The 20,664-nt window shown below is 46.4% G+C and overlaps 1 protein-coding gene across 5 annotated transcripts in view; it reads left to right on the top strand.

The window, feature by feature from the left end:
• Positions 1 to 14,937, top strand: part of MSI2 (musashi RNA binding protein 2) — a 391,573-nt gene extending 376,636 nt beyond the window's left edge. For 2 of the 5 annotated variants that reach the window (XM_027624504.2, XM_027624506.2), the window contains 3 exons: positions 5,080 to 5,288; positions 7,202 to 7,274; positions 9,742 to 14,937. In XM_027624504.2, coding sequence (XP_027480305.1) covers positions 5,080 to 5,288; positions 7,202 to 7,243 — 251 coding nt within the window. In that variant the 3' untranslated portion in view covers positions 7,244 to 7,274; positions 9,742 to 14,937. The remainder of the gene's footprint in view (positions 1 to 5,079; positions 5,289 to 7,201; positions 7,275 to 9,741) is intronic. The other 3 variants (XM_027624507.2, XM_027624508.2, XM_027624505.2) reach the window with 2 other exon arrangements.
• Positions 14,938 to 20,664: the final 5,727 nt, after the last annotated feature.

The raw sequence follows: 20,664 nt of genomic DNA, 5'->3' as shown, positions 1-20,664 counted from the left end.
TCTCTTTGGCCCTGAAATGCCCTGCGTTGTGAGTTCTGTTTTGGCAGCACATTACCTTCAGAGCTGGGCTGGGCAAGGACGGGGCCCACCATTGCCTGTGCCCGTCAGGGGACATGCTCTGGAAATGTGCCAGGGGCCACCAGAGCCTCCCGCCCCAGATGAAACCTGGCAGCAGCAGATAATTCACAAGGCAGATGACTGCAGTTGTCTTGAGGGCTGGCCCTGCACTTTGGTGAAATGTGAGACCCACCAAACCAAGACCACGGTCTCATGCTGGGATTTGGTGGAGCCCGGGCTTGTCCCGGATATGTGCGCTGAGCTCAACTAGAAAGGATTTTGTAAACAGTTCCTTTGTCTGGATCAGTAATAATCCAATTTTCAGATCTTGGAGCCAGACACTCCCAGAGGTGCCCCCCCGCCCCTTATAGTCCTGGGCTCTAGCTTTCTGTGTCAGGTCCATTGGCATCACTTAGGGATTCTACGGACATCGGCACTTCCATGCTTTTAAGGCTGTTCTTCCCCTCTCCCAGTGACTAACCGCTCTCAGCCCAGCCCCTTGTGACCACAGTTGGGCAGAGCCACGGGCAGACTGTGTGCCAGCAGGAAGGTAGGCTCCACCCTGAGGTACCCGTGAGCTGTGGATTGAGCCCCTACAAGTGAGGACTTAAGCCTGCAGGACCAACCTTTGTTAGGGTCTCTGAGATAAGATTCCCTGGGGTTTCCTGGTTCAGCCATCAAGGTGTTTCATTCCCTTGATAGGCAGGAAGTTCCTCTTTTTATCCAACTCAAAATGCCTCCCACTGTAAGTCAAATGCATTTCCTCTTGCTGGCCTCAGTGAGATTCCACGCCCTTGCTTTCCTGCCCCCCTGTCTCAGAGTCCTTCATCCGGGTCCAGCATGATTCAGTGCACCGGGCAGATGAATTGGATCCTTTAGTAAATCCCTTCCTGATTTGTATGGCCAGTGAATTGTATTTTCCTGTATCAGATTTTCCTAAATCTGCCCATGGTACCTGCCTTACTGGGCTCTGCCTACCCAACTATCTTAAAAATAGGCATGTTTATTTTCAGCTCAACAAGTTACAAAGTGCTTTCTCCCCATTCTCACGTAGCCCACCGAGAGGCAGGCTAAGGCAGACTGCGCTCACATGGTACACAGATGAGCGCCCTGGCGGCTGAGGGGCTTACCCGAAGCCCACAGCCGGAAGGTCAGGGCCAGGGTCCCACTCAGGAATTCTGACTCCAAGTCCAGTGCTCCCTTTCTCTGCACCACAGCTGCCTCCCTGAGCATACTGGCTGCCTGGACCCGGAAAGCCCAGAGGACACTGGGGGCTGGGGGCGAGGGGCGAGGAGGAACTTGCCCAGAATTAAACCGCTGATGGGGATGCTGCCCAGAGTGGCTGGCAGACACATAACCCTGCTCCCCACAGCGAGCCCCCAAACTGCCTGGTGGCCACTCAACACTCACGGCTTCTATAGCAGAAATGCCAAGGTATTTGCAAGACGTTGTCCTCTTCTGGGACAGGGGTCATGATGTCCCGATTCATAAATCTCAGCACTGTTTATTCAGCAACACATACTGAGACCCCCTCCCTCCCAGCGCACGCACACGCAACACACACACACACACACTCACACCCTTAGAGCTGAGCAGTAGACAAGGTACGCTTGCCTGTTGAGAGTGATGTCCCATCCCCTCTTCCTGCCCAGTCCTGGCCTGGGGGACTGTTTCCAGCCCCTCCAAAGGAGGGAAAGGCACCCTCCACCAAGACATTTCACTGAGCATTACCTGAAGGCTGACTGCCCCAGCACGCACGCTCAGGTCGGGGACTCAGCCGCTGTTTTCTTGGCCTGCCTGCGTCTCTCTCCACTCAGGTCACACAGCGCAGAGGGAGAGAGAGGGTCCTCAAATGACTCCCCGTCCTGTCTAGCCAGCCGGTGTTTAGTACGAACTTCCCAAAAGAAGAGGACGACTTTGTCCCTGATGGCTTCCCCCCCACCAGACAGAAGGAACAGCTGCTGACAAGTTTGCATGCAAAGTGGCACTCCCTACTCTTTGCCGAGCAGTCCGAGCCGTTTGCTTGCTGGGAACCGGCCCAGAGATGCATGGGTATCTAGTTGGCCCGTCTGGGGACTTGAACCTGCTCTCTGGAGCGTGGGTCTTCCGCCTGCAGAGAGGCGAGGAGGGCGTTGTTGGCTGCAGGGCGCAGAGGCGGGCCTCCTCCGCGCCCCCAGCCCGGAGCCCCCAGCCCGGAATCGGGTGCTTGCTGCCTGCCAACTGCGCCCTCTGGCGGGGACCCGCGGCGCGATCTTGCGCCCCTGGCTGGGGGACAGCCGCAAGGTGACTTTGAGCAGGGATCAGGCACTGTGAGGAGTGAGTGTATAACGGTACAGGACTTGGGGTTTCAGAGCTGTATTCTAATTGGGTGCCTTCTTCACAGGATCATTTGCTGACAAGTGACTGAGCAGGGAGGGGCGCCGTAGGCTGAGAGGGGCTGCTTACTGTGAAATCCCTTCAGGCCTCCTGGGCACATAGGACTGGGAGAGGGAGTTGGGATGGGCTGGAGTTACCACCGGCTCTCTTAGCTCCTAAGCACACTGAGGGGGCTGATTGTGGACAGCATCCTAACATAGACGCACTACATCCCGTCTCCAAGGCTGCTTCTGCCAACTGGATCAGTCTCTGGGTGGCTTTCCCTGCTGGAAGGAGCCAAGACCAAAACCTCCCTTCTCCCCAGCCCCTAGGTAGGTGGGCCTGCTCACAGTCTTCCTGCATCTTCATCTGGCCAGAGGAGCAAGAAGCCAAAAAAATGTTTCCATCTTCTACTGTGGACCCCCTCCCCTAGCCTCTCTTTACCCTGAAACAGAACCAGCTAGTTACTTTGTATAGCAGGGGTCAGCTGCCTGGGTAAACCAGGAGTCCACTGTCTGAGCTCGCTCCATTTTCCCTAGCCCATAGCAAAAAAAGAAAAAGTGTTAGACCAAGATAATACCGCCTTTGAATATCTCAGCTTGATATTTGCCTCCATGAGTGAGAAAGGCCAAATGTTATCTGCAAGTTTAATCTTCTGTATTCAAAATTCCTGCCCCCTTTGTCTGCCAGTGCATTCGCAAATCAGCCATTCACTTGCTCTAAGCCTCTGTGATTTTTTCCTCTTGAACCTGTTTTTTCTATCTGCCAATTGACTCATTTCTCAGCTCCAGCTTCCAAGGGGCCTCACCTTCGAGCCTCCTGCCCCGAGGGCACCCGGAGGTATCCGTTTCCCTTTTCTCTGCTCCGTCACGAGCCAGATGCCACTTGGTTTGATCTCCTTTCTGTCTCCTTGCCCCCGTCTCATTCTCCTGCCGGCCTGGCTTGGGTGCGTGGTCGGTCTCTTTCCATCCCGGGCTCACACGGGTAAAAATCCATCCAAGTCTGGCTCTTCAAGCCCCGTCAGAAGTGAGGGGCTGCAAGCCCAGGTCCCTCAGGCCAGGCCCCGGCCAAGAGTGGGGCTGCAGATGTTGGAGGCAGCTGGTCACAAGGCAGAGAGGGAAGTGCCACGGGAAGCAGAGGGAGAAGATTGTAGTGAGAAGCAGCCCCTTGGAGCCAAAGTTGTGGAAATATGTGGTGTCCAGATTGTCTGGTTCTTCCACATGGGTCAGCCGTAGCCCTGAAGTGGGCTTCGGGCTTCCACTCACCTTCAGCTTTCAAAATCAGTGAGAACTTACTTTGGCAATTTAAACAAAAAGAAATTTTCCCCCCATTTTGGAAAGAAAAAGTTTAAGCTACTAGGGGGAAATGAAAGATGAGACCAAATTAACCTGGTTGCCTCCGTGGCCCTCACTGAAGAAGGAATGATGGAATTGTGGGGGTGGGGGGGGCGAGTGCTAAAGATGGCGGCCCAGGCAGTCTCCCCTCCCCCCCCCACCTGTTGCCCCTCCTCACCACCACTCTCAGGATCTGTGACTGTGAAGTCTCCTCTCTAGAGCACAGGTGCATTCCTAGCTCTTTGTCTCAGTCTGGAGTTTATATAAGGTTGACTAACAGAAAGCAGGCATTTCGGTCAGATACGCTTTAGCTGTAAATCGGGTTCAGTCAGTATCCTCTGCATTCATACTTCTTTGTCTTTTTTTTTTTTTAAACAAAAGGAAAAAAAAGTTTAAACCCCCCTTTTCCTTCTACTGCAGGAGGTGAGTGTGTGGGTGTCCTGTAGAACCATTGGCATTCACCCGGCTTCGGCCCCAGTCTCCAGATTCGCCATCCCCACCCCACCCCCTCCCTCCATCCCCTGCTCTCCACCCCAGAAGGGGACCCCTTGCCACCATCATTACGGTTACGTTAAGATGCCCAAATTTTCCATGACATATCCCATCTTCCGACCACGTTCAGTAGTGACGACTTTCATACAGGGATATAAATGGGGGTGGGGGGGGGACGTAGCCAGTGGGGAGGGGGCGGAAGTGGTTTTGGGGGGGGCTGGAGAATGGAGATCTTTTTTGTCTTTTTTTTTTAAACAAATTTGTCATTGAATGGATCCAAAAACAAACAAACAAGAAAAAGCGAAACAAAAAAAAAATTTTTTTTTTAAATCCCTTCCCCAAAAGATTTTTTTTCCTGGACACAAATTGCTTTGTTTCCTGTCACGTTTTAATATCAATATTAACACAATGTGTAGTCTAAAACTAGTTCCTTTGTAGTTTGCATGGGATGTGAATGCTGTCTCAACGTGCCCAGATCTAGACAAGACTGCATGAGCACCAATTCAGATGTGAAAACCAATCTCTCTCTCTCTCTTTTCCTCTCTCTCTCCCATATATATCTCTATTTCTCTTGTGATAATTTGGTGGGTAGTGAAGCACCTCCGGTTGGTTGCTGTAGTGTGTTGAATGATTGTTTTTTTATTCTCTCTATTTTCGGAGCTCCGAGCTTCTTAGTAGTAGCCTGGGCTGAGTGTTCTTGAGTCCCTGCTGATGTTTTCGCATGGCCTTGGTTGAGTGTTAGAAGTTGGGCCTCAGCTGTTTTTCTCGAGTGTTTGGCTTGTAATGACCGGTGCATGCCTGGCTTCTGGCCTCATACCCAGCTCTATTCTCTGCACACCAGTCCTGAATAGCTACAGTGCTCAACCGAATTTTGGCGCGCCCGCTTCCCCGGCAGGCTCCAACCCCGCGCGGCCCGGAGGCTTCCCGGGGGCCAACAGCCCAGGACCTGTCGCCGATCTGTATGGCCCTGCCAGCCAGGACTCCGGAGTGGGGAATTACATAAGTGCGGCCAGCCCACAGCCGGGTTCAGGCTTCGGCCACGGCATAGCTGTAAGTACCTACCCGCCCCCCCCCCCCCCCGCCTCCTCCTTTCCCACCTGTCTCCCATGGGAGAGTATGCCAGAAGAGCCCAGGGTTGGGGGCCAAGGAGAGGACAGTGGGTCCCCACTCCCCCGTCCACATTCCGTCAGCCACCCACCTGGGGCTGAAGCTCCTGCTTCGATTTTTCCTGAGCAACCGGTATGTGGCCGTGTGATGGAGTGGAAGGAGCATGGGCAGGTCAAGTTCAGATCCCCACTCCATCACCTTCAGCCCATGCAACCTTAAGCCTCTTACATAACCCATCGGAACTTCACTCCCCTGGCTGCAAAACGACAATAAGCGTGCCTCCCTCGAAAGATGGTGTGAGAATTAATGGAAACAGGATACGTCACCTGCTAGCACATAACAGGCCCTCGGTATCGGCCCCCCTGCTTGATCCCTGCCTCCTGGAGACATCCATGTGGGCTGGGACTTGAGGAGCTGGGGGACCCCCCACCCCCCTCCTCAGGATAGCAGCCTTGGTCGGTCGAGGCCCCGGGCCTGAGGTCCAGAGGTAGCACTCGGCCCTGGGACACGGTGTGGGGTGCATGCTACCTCCCAGGTGGTTTCCTTTGCTAATGTTTCTTACAGTTTCCAGGTTCCAAGTAAGTTCCCATTTGCGTTCTTTAGCCGCAACCCCGCAAAGGCCAGATGCGTTTGATATTTGTAATGCTCTGTGGTTCTATAATCTAACTAATCCAGGCAATGGAAATTTGCTTAACAGATTTGCATGCCATTTTCAGATTGTATTGTTCTTCCCCCTCCTCGTGTGTGTGAGCATGAATGTGCCTGAGCCCACTCGCTCGCTGTCCCTTCCATTTGGGAAACAGAAATTTGGCCACCCTCCGTTCTAGCCAACCTCAGCATTTTGGAGGCGGTTTGGTTTGGGGGCTAAGATGGAAGTGTCTGCTGTTCCAGGCCCTGTCCCTGTCAGGAGAACCCCACCTCAGGGGCTGAGCTGGGGAGAACAGGGCAAGTGCGGACAAGTCTGGGGCACCAGGGCACCACTCCCTGCCCACCCCCCACGCCAGCATTGCAAACCACGCACACATGCACACACACACACACACACACACACACACACACACGGGTGCACGCACGCATGCAGGAGTGCGCACATACACTCTTAACCCACGCACACGCACTCTTTCACAGACTGTCTTACACACGTGTGCACGCACACACACACGTTGCCGCCACCCCTGGCCCATGCAGTCTGGGTCCTTGTGCAGTTCCACTCCCGAACCAATATCACTTAAGTCAGGAGTCTGATGAGTCAGATCCACTCGGCTGAGCTGTAGTACCAGATCCCCAGAGTATTATTATTCAGTTTAGAGCTGCATCAATTTGGGAGACCATCTTTCACCACCTAGAGCACAACTCATTTCCATTTGCAGCGCCCAGAAACACAGACCCTATTCGTTCTTGAAAACCTGGGTCTCTTGACCTGTGGGTCGTGGCGCTTTTCTGAGATGACCACGCGTGGTATCATGTTTTGTCTGCGCTGGGCTTGCTTTCTCCCCAGCTGGAGCTGTCGGGACTGTGGGCAGAGACACGGGTATCTTTGCCCTCCGGGGTCCAAGGCAGCAGCGCCCAGCATTTTGGGCCGAGGCCTCCCTTTCCCCTCAGCCACACACCCCCCTGGTGCATCTGGCTCTCAATTACCCCCTGGGCAAGCAGACGGGCTTGGGGCGGGGCGTGGGGGCTGGAGGACCCGGGGCCAGGGAGGACGGCCTCCGGGCCCCTCGTGGCGCAGTGTCTCGGAATTACATATTCATGCTGGCAACCACGGTCTAGTTCTAGAGATAATTTCCTTTCCCAGAATATGATAATCTGTTCCCATGTATAGCGTGCTGATGACCTTAACAATTGTGCAATTTTAGGGACCTTTGATTGCAACGGCCTTTACAAATGGATACCATTGAGCAGGTGCTTCCGTTGCCACCCCACTCTGAGGTACTACCTTCTCTGCCCTGTGTCTCCGCCCTGCCGGGCACGTCGTACATGTGTGTGCCCTGGCATGCAAGTACGCACGGGCCCTGGCCCCATCGTGCCAACACCTCTCTCTCCTCTTCCCTGACCCCTTGGCAGGGGGGTGGGGGCAAAAAATCCAGTCTTTTACTCTCTCTTCCTTTCCTCCAGCTGTAATCATGACCCCCACCTTTTTTTTTTTTAATTCTTCTCAATTTGATTCTTTTGATTCCCTTTCTTTATCTTCTTCCCCACCCCCTCATCTCTCTCCGTCTTAAAATACAATCAAGAGTGTAGGAAACTGGAAGGTGATCTGGTGCTGTTGTCTGTCCCAGGGGGATGGAGGCAGGAGAACCCTGGGCTTCAGCCAAGTCTGGGGGCGGGGGCCAGGGCCAACCCCTCCAGGGTCCCACGAGATGGCCTTTCAGGTGTCTGGACCCTTTCGGCCCCCCAGCGCTTGCTGGCTTTGGCCAGTGGGGTTCATGCAAACAGCCAGACTCCATCTTTTAGTGAAAAGAAAACATTTTTGCCAGTAACTACTGAGTAATTATCCAGATTACCGTACGAAAAGCAAATTAAATTAACGACATCACCTGCATAACGTGGATTTGGATCCCTGCCAGTTTCCTAACCTTTTAAACTGAGCTCAAGTTAATTAAACATTTTTTTAAATCACTTTGATGGGGGTATGGAAGGGGCGGAGTGGAGGAGAAGGGGGTTGGGGCAGTCAGTGAAGGAGCCTCTTGCCACAGTCTCATTGGAAAATGAGTATCTGTTGCTCTCAGGAGGAACCCCGAGAAGGAAGAGGGGTTCTCTCGTGAAAGCTAAGTGCGTACTGTGGTAGCGCATTAGTCCGGGGGCTTGAGACGTGGGTCTGTCTCTCTGGAAGAGGGAGGGTGACCGCTGAGCCTGGGCCTGGGTCCCTGCTGGGGCAGGAGCACCTTTCCCTCTGGGAGTTGGGATGTAGGAGAAGCAAGGCTGGAGATGGACTTGCCACTTTGGTTTGCGGTTAGGAGGACCTCTCTCTCATAGAGGGGGTCACTCTAGGCCCCCAAGTCAGCCAGGACTCTCTCGGGTGGGCCCAGTTGGGGGACCAGATTGAGTTGAGCTCCATAAATCTCTTTTGGGTTTCTCTAATGTTGCTGCTAAGGAATCACCTCAACTAATGCAACCGCCTCTCTTAACCAAATAAACCCCGTGTGTGAATTCTCCCAACCCCTCACCTCCACTTCCCTTTGAGCACTGACCCAGCCATTGCTGGCCAGAGCCAGAGGCCACTAACGGTTTGAAGGAGAGCTACTCACTACTAATTAAGCTGGGTTTGGGGGCCCAGGGGAAGTAAGGTTCCTCTGAGAGCAAAGTGGACTGAACTCCCCAAGAACTCTGGGGATTGGAGGTAGCTCCAGCCCTTTGTGGAGTCAGGTGATGAGCGGATGGGACAGCTACCAGGCACAGCAGACCCCTGCAAGGTCAGACACTGCGGCCGCCCGGCTGTCCTTGCACTCTCCCTCCCCCGGAAATGAGGATGGGGTAGGGCTTCCCGCCACAGCCCGCCCTCCCCTCCACGGCTGCTATAGGAGCCAGGGGAGGGCAAGGCATCCAGCCCATCCTCCTCAGCCAACTCTAGGACCCGGTTCCCACAGAAGGATAACGTAGCCAAGAGATTGGTGGTAACACCCCACCACCCTCCTCCAAAATGGTTGAAGTGAACCAACTGAGTCACGTGCTTGAACCGAAACACACACTTTGTCCATAACCCAGGTTTCGTTCTCTTGACATTTAGTCCCCTCCACAGAGGAGGTGCCCAGGCTCACGGTGGACTCAGGGAGACTCAGCAAGTCTGTGAGTCGTGGGCCTGTTTTTATTTTCTATAACCAAAGCTGGTTATTTGTTGCATATGTTTTTCCTGACCTCGAGTCCTCGATACGAAATACAATTTTTTTTTGGATTTTTTTAAATTTGCATTTTCAGTTATTGGCAGTCACTGACGGTATCTGATAAAGTAGTTTTTTAAACATTTGGCTTTGAAAACCCGAAGTTTAGCCAGAACAAAAAGCATCCCTCGTCAGTTTGCAATTCACCCAATGTGGCCAAACACCCAGCATGGCCGCATTTGCTGACCCCATTTCCTGCCACTACCCCACCCCACCCCCAAGAATTCACCAGTGCCGTATCAAATCAGCAAAATAGCAAACGAGCACAATGAGTCGCAGAGCTGTCCGCTCCCCAGTGTCAGGCGTGGTGAAGATGTCAGATTTCCCAAGCCGTGATCCCAGTAAGCCGTTAGCCTAGCCGTTTCCAGACGGACTCAGTAGCCCGATGTAGTCGTACTGTGAAAGCGCTAGTTAAAAAGTTGGAATAAATAGTATGTTTGCCTGACACATCTTCTCTCTCCTCCCACTTCCCACTTTATGTTCTCCTCTGGGCATCTGTGACCTTCCGCGCCCTGCAGAGCATACCTGGATGTCCAGGCAAGACTGGGCGAAGTTTCTGAGTGGCCCTTTGTTTAGGTGATGTCATCAGACCTGGACCCCCACCAGCCTCACTCCCCATCCCAACCAGAGATGGCTCACTTCGGATCGAGGGTTGACTACATCTCATCATCTCACGAATCTGCTGTAATATAAGACAACAGCTTTTAAATGTGTATATAACCCATGATTTTTGGTTTTGTTTTGTTTTGTTTTTCTTGATGGTTTCCCTTCCTCTTCTCTCTTCCCCCCCTTCTCCTTTTAAATCTCTTTGAATCACATTTGGTAGTGATTTTGACTTAGTCCGGTAGTCATATAGCTTTAATATCTAGTTAAAAGCTAACCATAGTATAATTGTTATATTAAGGTATTATTTTTTTCTTAAAAAGATTTTTTTTTGCTTGTTTTGATTCTGTTCTCACTTTTAAAGGATGCTGAGATGGTAATATTACTCAATATTTTGGTACCAGTTCTGAGACTGTATGGCTTTTCCGGTGGAGCTTGCGCACCCGTGGAAGCAAAGTTGTGAAGTGTGGAGCGGGAGGTGGGCATAAACTTTCTCCTTTGCGTTGTATAAGTGAGATGTAGTAGGCTAATTACCAGACTCTGTAGTGGTTCTTTTTTGTGACGTCTCTTTGTTAACCTAAGTATATCTATTTTCGGCAATAAGGTAAGGACGACCATGTTTTGAGTGTCCTCCTTTTCTATAAGTGCTTTTTTTCTGTTGAAAGAGGTGATATTATAAGGTTTTTTGAAATTGTGAATTCTAAAAAAAAAGAAGCGTTGTAAATACAATTCCATTAACTACATAGAAACTATTAAGAAAGAGAGAATCAAAAATATTTTTGTGAGGGAGTTGGTCCCAGGCAGTTCGATGCTCTGTGGAAGGAGGAGGAGGGGAAGGCATGATAAACCAAGTCGGTTCCCAGGCGGAAGGACACCCCCCCCCCTCCCCGCTGCCAGGACGACCCCCCGGGAAAAGTTAGAACACTGTTTAGCTCCTTCTGTCTGTGTGATAGACCTAAGAACTATATTAGTGTCATACCAGCATATTAACCTCTCGTCTGTGCACAGCTTCAAATGTTACCGTCTAGTTAGATTTTTATTTAAAATATGAAAGACTGCTTTTCCCAAGACGTTTTTTAAAAACAAAGCTACAATTTTAATATTTAACATATTTAAAGTTTCAAAGCACACCTGTTTGGCTTGGGTGGGGAGGGGGTGGGGGGACATTCTTTTTCAGTCTTAATTTTTAAATATTTGATCATTTTCTATTGTCCAACCATTTCAGCACCTCCAAAGGTCCCTAGGACACTTTGCCTCTCTTTGCTCCCCTGCCCCCCCCACCGGCTCCCCCCAGCTCCGGGGGTGGGGGGGGAGCTCGGGCCAGGGACAGAGAAGCCTGCATTAATGAAAACTTTTCTCCATTCACTTCCTATTTACAAATTAGGAGAGCAACCTTTTGGTTTATATATTTTTTTTAATACCTCAGTGCTGCAAGTATCACCAGAGAGGCTATGGAAGAATTTTTTTTTTAATTTATTGTAGATGTAAACAGAATTTTAAAAATAAAAAAAGTATAAACATCGCTGCACTGTGACTGGTGGGAAAAACTGACAGTTTCCTGTTTGCACATGTTTAACATTTGGCTGTTATAATATATGGTCCTCAGCTGGGGAAAGATACTTATGATGAAGGATATTTTTTAATTTAACTTTTTTTTAATATTGGTAATAGGTCGGCAACAGCAACTATAGAAGTACAACTCAATAGATGGCATTAAAACATATTGTAGTGTGGATATATATTTTTTTCTTTTTTAAAATGTGATATTGACGTTTTATTAATATTTTTTAAATTGTTACGTTTATAAATTTGGTACTTAAGGCACAGCCGGTATGAGACACTGAATGCGACATTTATTATAAAGAGCTGCTGCACTCCTATTTTTATAAATTTTACTAACAAAGTAGACTAATGTAGACATTCACAGACATGGTAGGGCAAAAGCATCTTCAAACAAAAGGCTCCAAAATGCTAACTCAGAAAGAAAGAAAAAAAGCCTTTTTCAATTCTAATTAAACAGCAACGACACTTAAAAAAAAAAAATCTTGTTTTTCCGATTCAATGTTAGGTTGTTTGGTGAGGGGTTTTTGTTTTGTTTTGTTTTGTTTTGTTTTTTTCTTTCTTTCTTTTTTTATTTCCAAACAACCAAGTTAAGTAAAATGCTGGGCGCGTTTAAAATATCAAAACTTGTTCAAGTGATAAAATAACAAAATAGAAGTTTTATTAAAAAAAGAAAAAAAGAAAAAAGACCATAAATTCCCAGAAATTCAGTGTCTAGACTAGGGAATTTAATTACTCTTTTGTCCATGTTGGTGATGTACTGTAGTACCTTCCTTTCTCTGCATCCCCGTCACCTCAGAGAAGACTCTTCGTTGATCACTGTCTGTTAATAATGTATAAAATGGCTATCCTGTAAGTGTGCTGTCCTCGTACTAGTGTAGTGACTTTTTTTCTTCTCTTTCTTCTAGGACATATTGATAGGTATAACGTAATTAAGGTTTTAAAAAAAAATTAGACATAGTTATTCAGATTTAGGACCAGTAAGGATAGAACTTTCTCTTATTTATGAAAAAAAAAATTGCTAATAATTTTGGGGCAGTTTTTTCCTTTTGTTTTTTTTTTTTCAATTTCAACTTTTTACTTTATTTTTGCTGATCTGATGTGGTTTCAACTAACCCAAGGTCTCATGATGTTCAAATGCCGGCAGACTCTATGGCGTTTTGTAGATTCCCAACCCCCCCCCCAAACTGTGAAGGGGTGTGCCATACTACCTTAAATGCTAATGCTAGATATGCAAAACTGGATTTTTTTAATTTATTTTTTAAAAGAGGGAGGCATGGTATATTAAAATGATTTTACTAAGAGAAAAAAAATATTTTTTTAAGAATGCTCAGAAGAAATTGATAATCTGTGTGAATATGTTTTAGATGTTTATAATACCTTTTGAAGAGACCCAGTAGCCCATAGCACAAATCTCGTGGAAATCTGATATGTTTTAATGTGGCTACCTAGGTTAAGGTTCACGTTAGTCCCCCCGCTCATCTAGAAGTCCATTTTGAAAGATTTTCATAAATTATTTTAGCACTGATGTTCAGCCTTGTCTTTGTTTCAGTTAAGCTCAGTGGCGAACCTGGGAACCACCTTTTCGCCTTTCGGGGGAGAAACCCTCTTGGCTGATGGCTTCCCCCCCAACCCCTGGAATCACAAAATAGCCACCGGGTGACTTTCTGGCTTCCAGATCCATCTGCCTGGGACCCCCGAACTCCTCTCCTCCCAAGCAGAGGGGAGTGAGTGGCATTAGCTCCCGGACCCCATTCCTGGTTCTACCTGGACATGGAGCTGACGGGGACGGCCAAGCCTTTGGTCCCCTCCCCAGGAGCTTTCTCAGCCCTGGTTTGTGGCCTTCCTCACGCCCATTGGGAAAACCAAACAGCCTCGTGTTCTATCCCATTCGCTCATTGGCTTGACTCAAACGAAGCCCCGACAGGCCTTTTTGCGTTTCTCTCCTTCATAACCTTCATCCTAATTTGAACTTGTAGCTTGGACTTTAAGGTAGCATGGCTCTATTGCTGTCCATTTCCTGTTTCACTGCACAGCAATTCACAGCCAGTGAATGTTACACACATCTTGCTAGACTAGTCTAAAAATCATTGGGTAATTGTTGGTCCTAATGACCTGAAAGGTGTTCAGTTTTTGTTTTCAGTTTTTTTGTTTTGTTTTTGTTTGGGGGGTTTTCTGAGGGGGGGGTCTTTTTTCATTTGGGGATTTTGAAAAAAAAATTTTTTTTTTTTTTTTGGTTCCAAATAGAAAAACAAAACCTATTTTGATCTTTAGTGCAAACGAGGGCTAGGGACTTAGCCACCACCACACCATACTGCTTCATCCTGCCATTCGCTCACTGCAGCATAATCAAGAATAAAGCAATATAGTTTACTACATTTTTTATTGAAGGTCAGCCATGCTTTCTGTATTATATTGCATATGAAATTGTTTACAAAAGAAACACTAACTCATACTTCTCTTTATCGGTTGGGAGTGGCACGCAGGGACAGAGGGAGACTGTGGGAGCCGGGGGGGGGGAGGTGGCGGCGGGGGGGGGGCATGGTGCGGGGGAGAATTTTCTTTCTTGAATGTGCTTCACCAGCTGGGCTACCTTCCAAGGAAGACAAAAGCGGAGGGGGGGGTGCAAGCTGAGGGATGGAGGCTGGCAAGCACATTGAAGAGAGACACTGGTGGGCCCCTCTGCCCTCCCCCTAAGCAGAAAAGCAGCAGAATCAGCTCAGCCCGGTCCTGGGCACAGACACTACACAAGGAGACACTGTATGTTAAGCAATACTTTAATACTGTAATATGTTGGTTTTCTTTCTTTCTTTTTTAACCAAAAAAACGTAAGTCAACTAAAACAAAAATATATATATATACATAAAACCCACTCGTCTGGGGAAGCAACCTTAATTCAAACACTTGGCTATCAAATAATCAGAATGTATTGTCTCAGACAGGATTTCACTTCCGGGAGGCAGGGGCACGAAGGGGCGGGGATGGGGGGGGTGGTGTCTGAGAGACAAAAGTTCCAGAGCCTCCCTAGAAGGCTCTCTGCTGTATTCTGTACATACTGTACCATCCTGTGTGGAATCTGTGAGTGTCCTCTTGAGTAGCGTGGGCTAGCCAATCTGCCGTTCATGGTGTGTTGTAAACTCGGAATTCCATATGTAATAGGATGCAAGTCTAAGCGTTTCATGTGGACATAAATGTATCTAAATAAAACTTTCCCTAGCACTGTGGCTGACCTCACCCTTACTTTTATACTTTAGTATGAAACTGATGACAACTTTGGTAGTGAGTATTTTTTTTATATATATACATATATATGTATCTATATATATATATATCTCAAGCATCTTTCAGGTCTTTGTGTGTGGCTTTCTTAAAGCCCTGTTGTAAAAAATTACTATGTGGATGGCAGTCTCTCACATCACAGATGTGGAAAGTATAATTTTATATTTGTATTTTCAAATAAATAAGTTTGTGAAAGGTTTCCATCCTCTACTGTGGTCCAGAAATCAATGTGTTTGTCTGACAAAAAAAAAAATAAAATACAATAAACTGTTTTGAACAGAGTTGTTTGGTGTTCGTTCACTTGCGGAGGAGGGCTGGGCTGGGGGGTAGCGGGTGTCACCAATCACGCCTGCCTCCCCTCACCTCTCAGCACCTGCCTCCCAGCGCCTCCAGTGGAGAAGTCCTTCCGCTGTCCCCAGGTAGCTGGTAGAACATTTTTATGAAGTGACAAGAGAGCATTGCCATGGAAGAACAGGCTGCAGAACACCTCAGAACCCTTGGGTGGGCAGGGAGCAAACACCAAAGGTCCCACGAGATCATGGGACCCAGATGGTAGATGTGTGTCGAAGGAGCTAAGTGGCTCTCCAGGTTGCTGGCCTTTGTTATCAACAGCCTGCAGGAGAAGACACAGAACCAATTCCATGACCCTTGAGTAGGAGTCTGAAAGGGTATTAGGAAGCCCAGCCTTGACCCTCAAGTTCAAAGTCCTGCTTAATGAAGAGAAATTTTGTAGGATCCCAAAATTAAAGGTGTAGAAAGAAGTAGATCATCTGTGACACTTCTGCCTTCTATCTGACAAATCGTTGAGAGAAAAGAAAAGAATTGAGACACAGTTCATTGGGGGCAAGCTCCAAGACTTGGTGGTAGCAGTCAAGACATGGTCTGAACCAGAGGGATTCCATGGGTTTTGAGCTCTGGAGATGAAGAGCCAGGCCTACGGGTTTATAAGGGATGAAGCTTCCCGTAACTGCTTCCTCAGAGTGTTAGGTGGAGCCCTAGTCCCCAGGGCATGGCCACCTTGGGCCCCTCCTCCAGTGTCCTGTCTCCTGCTTAGTCCAGCTTTATCTTGACGTTTCTACTACACAAAGGTCCAAGAAGAGAAGCCCAGAAGGTGTCCCTTTCAATCCAAGGCTGGAGACAGGAGAATTTGGTTCTAGGCCCATCTCTTAGGTCCACAGGCAAAACATCAGCACTCTCCAATGTCTTGTTCATCTGGTTTCAGGACAGAAGAGTATAACCTCCACCATCCCACAGAAATGACAGACCAATGAGAGCTCGGCTGAGAAATTCCTCTTAGGAATTCTGAGAGGAGCGGGCCAGAGGCATGAAAAAGTTCATCCTCATCCTGATGGTGCAGCTCCGTCCCAGAAGCCCAAGGAGGGAGCAGGGAGTGGGGGCATCAGCGGTATGCTCAATGAGGCACACACATGACCTGGTTAGTCCTACACGTGTTGTGTGACTGCTACATTTTCATGTTCAGGGGGGATGGGTAATTTGCCTGCCGTCCTACAAGTGCTCAATGACAGAACTGACCTGTCATCTCCAGAACATCCTGCTGGGTTTGAGCTGGTGACATGCGTCAGCATCAGTGTTGAGTGTGCCTGGTCGGGGGTGGGGGAGAGCACTCGAACCTAAATGCCTGAATATACCCAAAAAGAAGCAGAAAAATATCAATCTAGAGAAAACCAAACTTTCAGGGAGAAACCCTAAAAATATTAAGTAGAAACAAATCAGCAAAAACTAGGAAAAGGAAAAGAGGAAACAACAGTGTTAAGATAAACATAAGCATAATAAGTAGGAGGGAAGGAATGCTAACAAGGTAAGCCATCACTAAATACGAGTGGATTGCATTCTCTACCACTGCAAAACAGGTATGTTTAGAAAAAACAAAACCCAATTACCTGCTATTCTAGAAATGGTTAAATGACAAAGATGGCTGAAAATAAAGGTGTGGCAAAGAGAAAATGAGCAAACACAAACAAAAAAAGGGCAAGAATTGAAATGTCAGTTGGTCAGACAGGGTGGAATTTAACATTAAAGCACTCAACGGGATATTCTGCAATGACAAAAAACACGAGAGGATATAGAGGTGATAAACCCTAAGCCTCAATTACCAGGAGAACCAAACAGTTAAATCAGAAGCTATTAGAATTGCAAAGAGAACTAGATGCAAATTAAAATACAACTATAGAGACTTTAACGCACCTCTCTTGGAACTAGACGTGTATAATAGACAAAAATAAGGACACAGAGGACTTGTATAATGCAATTAGTAAATGATCATCAGACTATAGAATCTTTAAACAGAGAATGTACATTTTTTTGTCATTTATCCGTGGGGTATATACAAAAACCCATTGTACGGCAACATATTAATTACCTATTAACTGATAAATATTAATCATGTAATTATCAATGCTTAAATTTAGCTAAAATTAATATTAATTTAAACAAATAGCAACTTTGTGGTCCACATCCCATGATCATAATCCAATACAATTAGAGATAATTAAATTGGGTCTCTCAATTTCCGTGCAGTTATGATTGAGACATCCAATTCTGTACATCCTTGGATCAAAGAGGAAAGTTAAAGAAAATACAAATGGTCCAGAAAGCAACAAAAAGCACACATTGTATCTGAACCTGTAACATACAGCAAAAGCTGTACTCAGAGAAAAATTCATAGCTTTAAATGTCTTCAATGGAAAAAAATTATTATTCATCTTAAGGTAGTAAACAGCACCTAAAAAACTAGAAAGGAGAAATTGGTAGAAGCTAAAAGCTACAAAATAGAAAACAATAAGGGCTCCTGGGTGGCTCAGTTGGTTAAGCATCTGCCTTTGGCTCAGGTGATGATCTCAGGATACTGGGATGAGCTCCCAGTCATCAGGCTCAGTTGGGAGCCCGCTTCTCCATCTCCCTCTGCCCCTCCCCCCATCTCGTGCCCTCTCTCTTGCTCTACTCTCTCTCTGCCAAATAAATTAGATCTTTAAAAAAAAAAAAACTTTTTTTAATAGAAACAATAAAGTCATTGACGGGATAAATGAATTCTAAAGCTGGATTTTTACAAAGGCTAATAAACAGGTCACCCTGAATAAAGAAGAAAGAGCAAAAATATGCAATCTAAGGAATAAGAGACATAACTACAGATAACAATGAGAAAAGAAGAGTAAGAGCAACAAATCTAAAAATTTAAAAGAAGCAGAAAATTTTCTAGCAAATACCAAAACTGATCAGAAGTAGAAAACCAGAATAAACTTACTACCACAAAAGATGTTGAAAGGGTAATTAAAGACCTAATACTGAAAAATGGACTGGGTACAAATGGGTTTACAAATGAGTTTTTTTTTTAAGATTTTATTTATTTGACAGAGAGACATAGCGAGAGAGGGAACACAAGCAGGGGGAGTGGGAGAGGGAGAAGCAGGCTTCCCGCGGAGCAGGGAGCCCCATGTGGGGCTCGATCCCAGGAGACTGGGATCATGACCTGAGCATAAGGCAGACGCTTAACGACTGAGCCACCCAGGCGCCCCTACAAATGAGTTTTTTCTAACTGATAATTCCATTGCTATTAAACCGTTCCAGATGATAGAAAAATATGGAAAGCTCCCCTGTTTTATAATGCTAGCATAGCTTTGATGTCAAAACCCAATACAGAAACAAGACAAAAATACATCTACAGACTTTGCTCAGATGCAAAAATTCTACAATTCTACAACTGTAGCAAAGAGAATCCAGTAATATATCAAGAGTATAACATAATATGACCAAGCAGGATTTATTCCAGAAATGCAAAATATTCCACTATCACGAAATCTATCAACATAATCTGTTAATATTAGCAGACTAAAGGAGAAAAAGACCATGTGATCATAACAGTAGATACAAAGTATTTGAAAATATAGCAGCTGTTCCTAATAAAACCACAGAAAGTTGAAACAGAAAGCAATTGCATACAATATAATAAAGACTGTCTACCAAACCCAATGGCAATCATCCTAAGTGGCAAAACACAAAACCCATTTCAATTAAAGTAAGAGATGGTGAGGGGTGCTGCTATCACTTAATATTTAATATTGTCTTAGAGGTTAAAGAAAGCAGTAAGATAATGAAATAATATAAACACTGAAAGGAAAAGACATAGGATTGTGATCCTAGAAATTTCAAGAGATTCCATTAAAACAAAACAAAACAGACAAATACAATGGGGTGCCTGAGTGGTGCAATTGGTTAAGCATCTGACTTTTGGGTTCAGCTCAGGTCGTGATCTCAGGGTCATGAGATCAAGCCCCAAGTTGGGCTCTGCACTCAGCATGGAGTCTGCTTGAGATTCTCTCCTCCCTCTGCCCCTCTCGCTTATGCTCTCTCTCTCTCAAAATAAATAAATCTTTAAGTAAGTAAATAAATAAACTTCAAAAAAAGAGTCAAGTAGATCAGTGGAACAAAATAAATAATTTGAAATAAATCTTGGTATATATAAGAATTAATATTGCATGATAAATGTAATGAGTAGCTTAATTCTGTTGTAAAAGGATGGATTACTTAATATATGGTACAAACACAGCTGGCTTTTCAACTAGATTAAAATAAAAGTTGACTTTCAACCTATGTTCTTCGTAAAAATAAATCCCAGATGGATTAAGGAATTAAATGTAAAACAATAAAATTCTCGCAAGAAAATCGATGCCATTCATGTACAATCTAGAAGCTTTTTAAGCTAAAACCAGAAACCCAAACGCCATTAAAAAAATATCTAACATTATGAAAATCTTTTAGCACAAAAAATACTTAAACTTTTCACATGGCAAAGAAATTTAAACTGAAGAGAGACCAAGGACAGATTTGGCAGAAGAAAATATTTGTAATGCGGAGGACGAAGGTCATAATATATGCAGAGCTCTTGTGAATTGACAAGACAAAGGCAACCCAACAGATAAAGGGGAAAAAGACAGGAATAGGTGCCTTATGGACGAGCCAATCCAAATGGCTCAACATACGAAACATACGAAAAGACGCTCTAAATCACAAAATAGGAAATGAACATTAAAGCTACACTCATCAGTCCGGCAGACAATGAAAAGAGCTCTATTACCTGTTGCTCTGAGCCAAGGGTGCTCATATATTTCTGCTAAAAATGTAGTGTTTTGGTCCCTTTAGAAAGCCTGTTCAGCCATCGCTGGATCCTGAGGGACATTGCCCGTCTTTTCCTCATCAGGATCATTTGAGATTGACCAGTCAGAAGTGCATTTGTAATAGTTTTCCCACCTTCTCACATCATCCTCTCCCGCAGAGTCTTGTAATCAAAAGAAATAAATGGTTATATGTTGTTTTCTGAATGTTTTGTGCTCTACCTCCCTCAAGTCTGAGAGAGAACTTCCACGTGCTAAGCCTTCTCTGCCTCGTTTTATATACAGCCTATGATATTAAAGAGACCCTCCCCCCAAGACTCTTATAATTCTCAGTTTGCCAGTCAATTTTTCTTTGACGGTCAGAAATGATTTCAGAGGAACCGGACGACTGGTCATTTTGTCCACCCCCTGGGAGATTAAACTGCTGGGCAAGTCAAAAGCAATCATTGGAATAGATGCTCCTTCGAGGGCATCCCTTGTCTGCTGATGCCCTTCACCAACCCTCCAAAGGTTGATGGGGGCCAGGGAGCCCCTCTTGGGGAGGGGAAGAGGCTGGTGGCTGCACCCCGCCGCCCTCGCCACCCTCCCGCGGGTCTCTGGTTAATTGCTGTGACATATTTATGGGCACTCTCTGAGGAAAGAGCCCCGCGAGCTGGCCCACAGCATCCCAGCTCGGCAATCATCACTGATTAAAAACTAGTTACAAAGCAATGAAGATGGAATCCTACATTAACCAAATGACCCTGTCCACGGCCAAGCCCAGATAGATGGCAGTGATTATGAGAGCATCACTTACAACGTCGGCAAACGTTAACGGCTGTTTGAATTTCCGGAAGATTTACGGGGTAGTGACAGCATTTGGCTGGACGG

The sequence above is a fragment of the Zalophus californianus genome, chromosome 16, assembly GCF_009762305.2.
Source record: "Zalophus californianus isolate mZalCal1 chromosome 16, mZalCal1.pri.v2, whole genome shotgun sequence".
In the NCBI taxonomy this organism is placed as follows: Eukaryota; Metazoa; Chordata; class Mammalia; order Carnivora; family Otariidae; genus Zalophus; species Zalophus californianus.
The sequence above is the reverse complement of the archived record's forward strand: the minus strand, read 5'-3'. Positions and strand labels throughout refer to the sequence as shown.